The sequence below is a fragment of the Trachurus japonicus genome, chromosome 22 (assembly GCF_045865225.1).
Source record: "Trachurus japonicus isolate A0001 chromosome 22, Traja_1.0".
In the NCBI taxonomy this organism is placed as follows: Eukaryota; Metazoa; Chordata; class Actinopteri; order Carangiformes; family Carangidae; genus Trachurus; species Trachurus japonicus.
Genome location: NC_140928.1, coordinates 3447907 through 3449768, shown reverse-complemented (window position 1 = coordinate 3449768; position 1862 = coordinate 3447907). Strand labels below are relative to the sequence as shown.

The 1862-nt window shown below is 47.1% G+C and overlaps 1 protein-coding gene across 1 annotated transcript; it reads right to left on the bottom strand.

Moving 5' to 3' along the window:
• Positions 1-221: 221 nt before the first annotated feature.
• On the bottom strand, positions 222-1862 carry LOC146963241 (nuclear factor 7, brain-like). Its single transcript, XM_085767985.1, has one exon. The coding sequence runs from the start codon at positions 1620-1622 to the stop codon at positions 222-224; it is 1401 nt and encodes a 466-aa protein (XP_085624111.1). The 5' UTR covers positions 1623-1862.

The window sequence follows — 1862 nt, the reverse complement described above, 5'->3', positions numbered from 1 at the left end:
ACTGCCAGTCTATTCCAGTCCTCTCTCTCACAATAGGACTGGGAGTGTCTCTAAGATGGAGGAACTCTGGAGATATTTTTTAAAAATGTTTCTACTGTTCAGTGGTCACAGTGAGTGAGTAACACTCTGCTGCTGCTGCAGCTTCTCCTCTTTGACTCCATCATTAACTATTACAAAATAATATAGAAAAAAAACAGTGAGAGGTCAAAGAGAAATGATCTCTAACTGCTCTGCTCCACTGTCACTGACACCTTCATTGGTAACAGCTTCACTTGGAGGTAATCACCAGTGTAAATAAATGGAAACATCTTTCCCGTGAAAGTGTGTGTGAAGGTGTGTATGTGTGTGTTAGTATCAGGATCAGAGAACGACAGTTTTCCTCTGTTAAAGTCCAGATTCACTCTGATCCTCTCGAACATCTTGTGAAGTTGGAGATCAATGTCTGGAGCTGACGGTGAACGTGCATAGAAATCACCTCCATCACACTCTATTCTCCATAATCCATACCATATCTTGTTTCCCTTCCTCTGCACAGACTCTGTTAACACACCAAGTTCCCAGTCTATATTGTCTCCAACCTCAACATCCCAGCTGTGAGTCCCTGAGTTAAAACCCTCAGAGCCCAGGACAATGCAGTAAGAATCACTCCTCTCTGGATTGTCAGGAAGCTGCTGTTCATCTCCTCCATCTCTCACACTGGTCAGATCTTCAGACAGGATGAGTCCTGGATGAGCAGTGTTTGGGTCCAGAACCACAGGACTGTAGGAGACCATGTCCTTCATCTTGTTCCAGATGTTGAAGGTCAGGTTGCCCAGGTGTTTGGCCTGGTCTATCAGAGCTCCTGAGTCCAGCTGTGGATCCTCCAGCAGGGGGCGCTGCTGGACTCTTTCCACTGCAGCCTTGTAGTTGAGCAGGAATGAGACGTCTTCAGCTCTCAGCTCGTCCTCTGTGGCTCTGACTGTGTGTGAAAGAGCTGCTATCTCTCTGCTCAGAGCCTCCATCTTCTCCTTCATCCTCTGACTCTTCTGCTCCTCTTCCTCCCTCAGCGCAGCCATCCTGGCCTCCTCTTCCTCTTCTAGAAACTGGTGAAGCTTCTTAAACTGCTCCTTAATCTGCCTCTCTGTGTGTCGGGCCTGGACGTTAATGTGTTTTGTTGTTTGATCAAACTTCACTTGAACTTCTTCAAAACCCTTTAACTTCTTCTTTAAGGGCTCCAGAGTTTCCTCAACTTCCCTCTTGAGTTTTGAAGCAACTTCTTCGATGGGTCTGAATCTGTGGTTTTTGTGTGTGTCTGAATGCAGACAGACAACACACACTGGCTGCTGATGGTCCAGACAGAAGAGTTTGAGTTTCTCAGAGTGCAGACTGCAGAGAGCCTCTGAAGATCTCTGCTCTCTCTGCTGTAAGAAGCTCTCACACAGGTTCTTCAACACCAGACTAACGGGTGGTTCATCTCTTGAAGATCTTCTGTAACAAACTGGACACAGTTGATCTTGTTTCTCCCTCCACCAGCTCTTCAGACAGTCTTTACAGAAGCTGTGGCTGCAGGACAGAACAACAGGATCTCTGAAGACCTCCGTACAGACCGGACAGCAGAGATCCTCCTCTGGTCTGGAAGCCATTTAGTCTGAGAGTGAAGCTGAAAACACAGCAGACAGGAAGTAGAGTCAGTCATGGCTCCCCTCCCTCCTCTACTGACTTGACTGAAGTTTACTGTGACTCTGAGTCCAGGTTTTAGTCCAACTCACCTTCAGTGTGTGGAGTGTCAGCAGGTTGAAGCAGCAGTGTTGTAGCTGGACTCACTCACAGGAAGTTGTTAGTTTGGTCTGAAGCTGAATCTGATCGTCTCTTCTTCAGTCTGC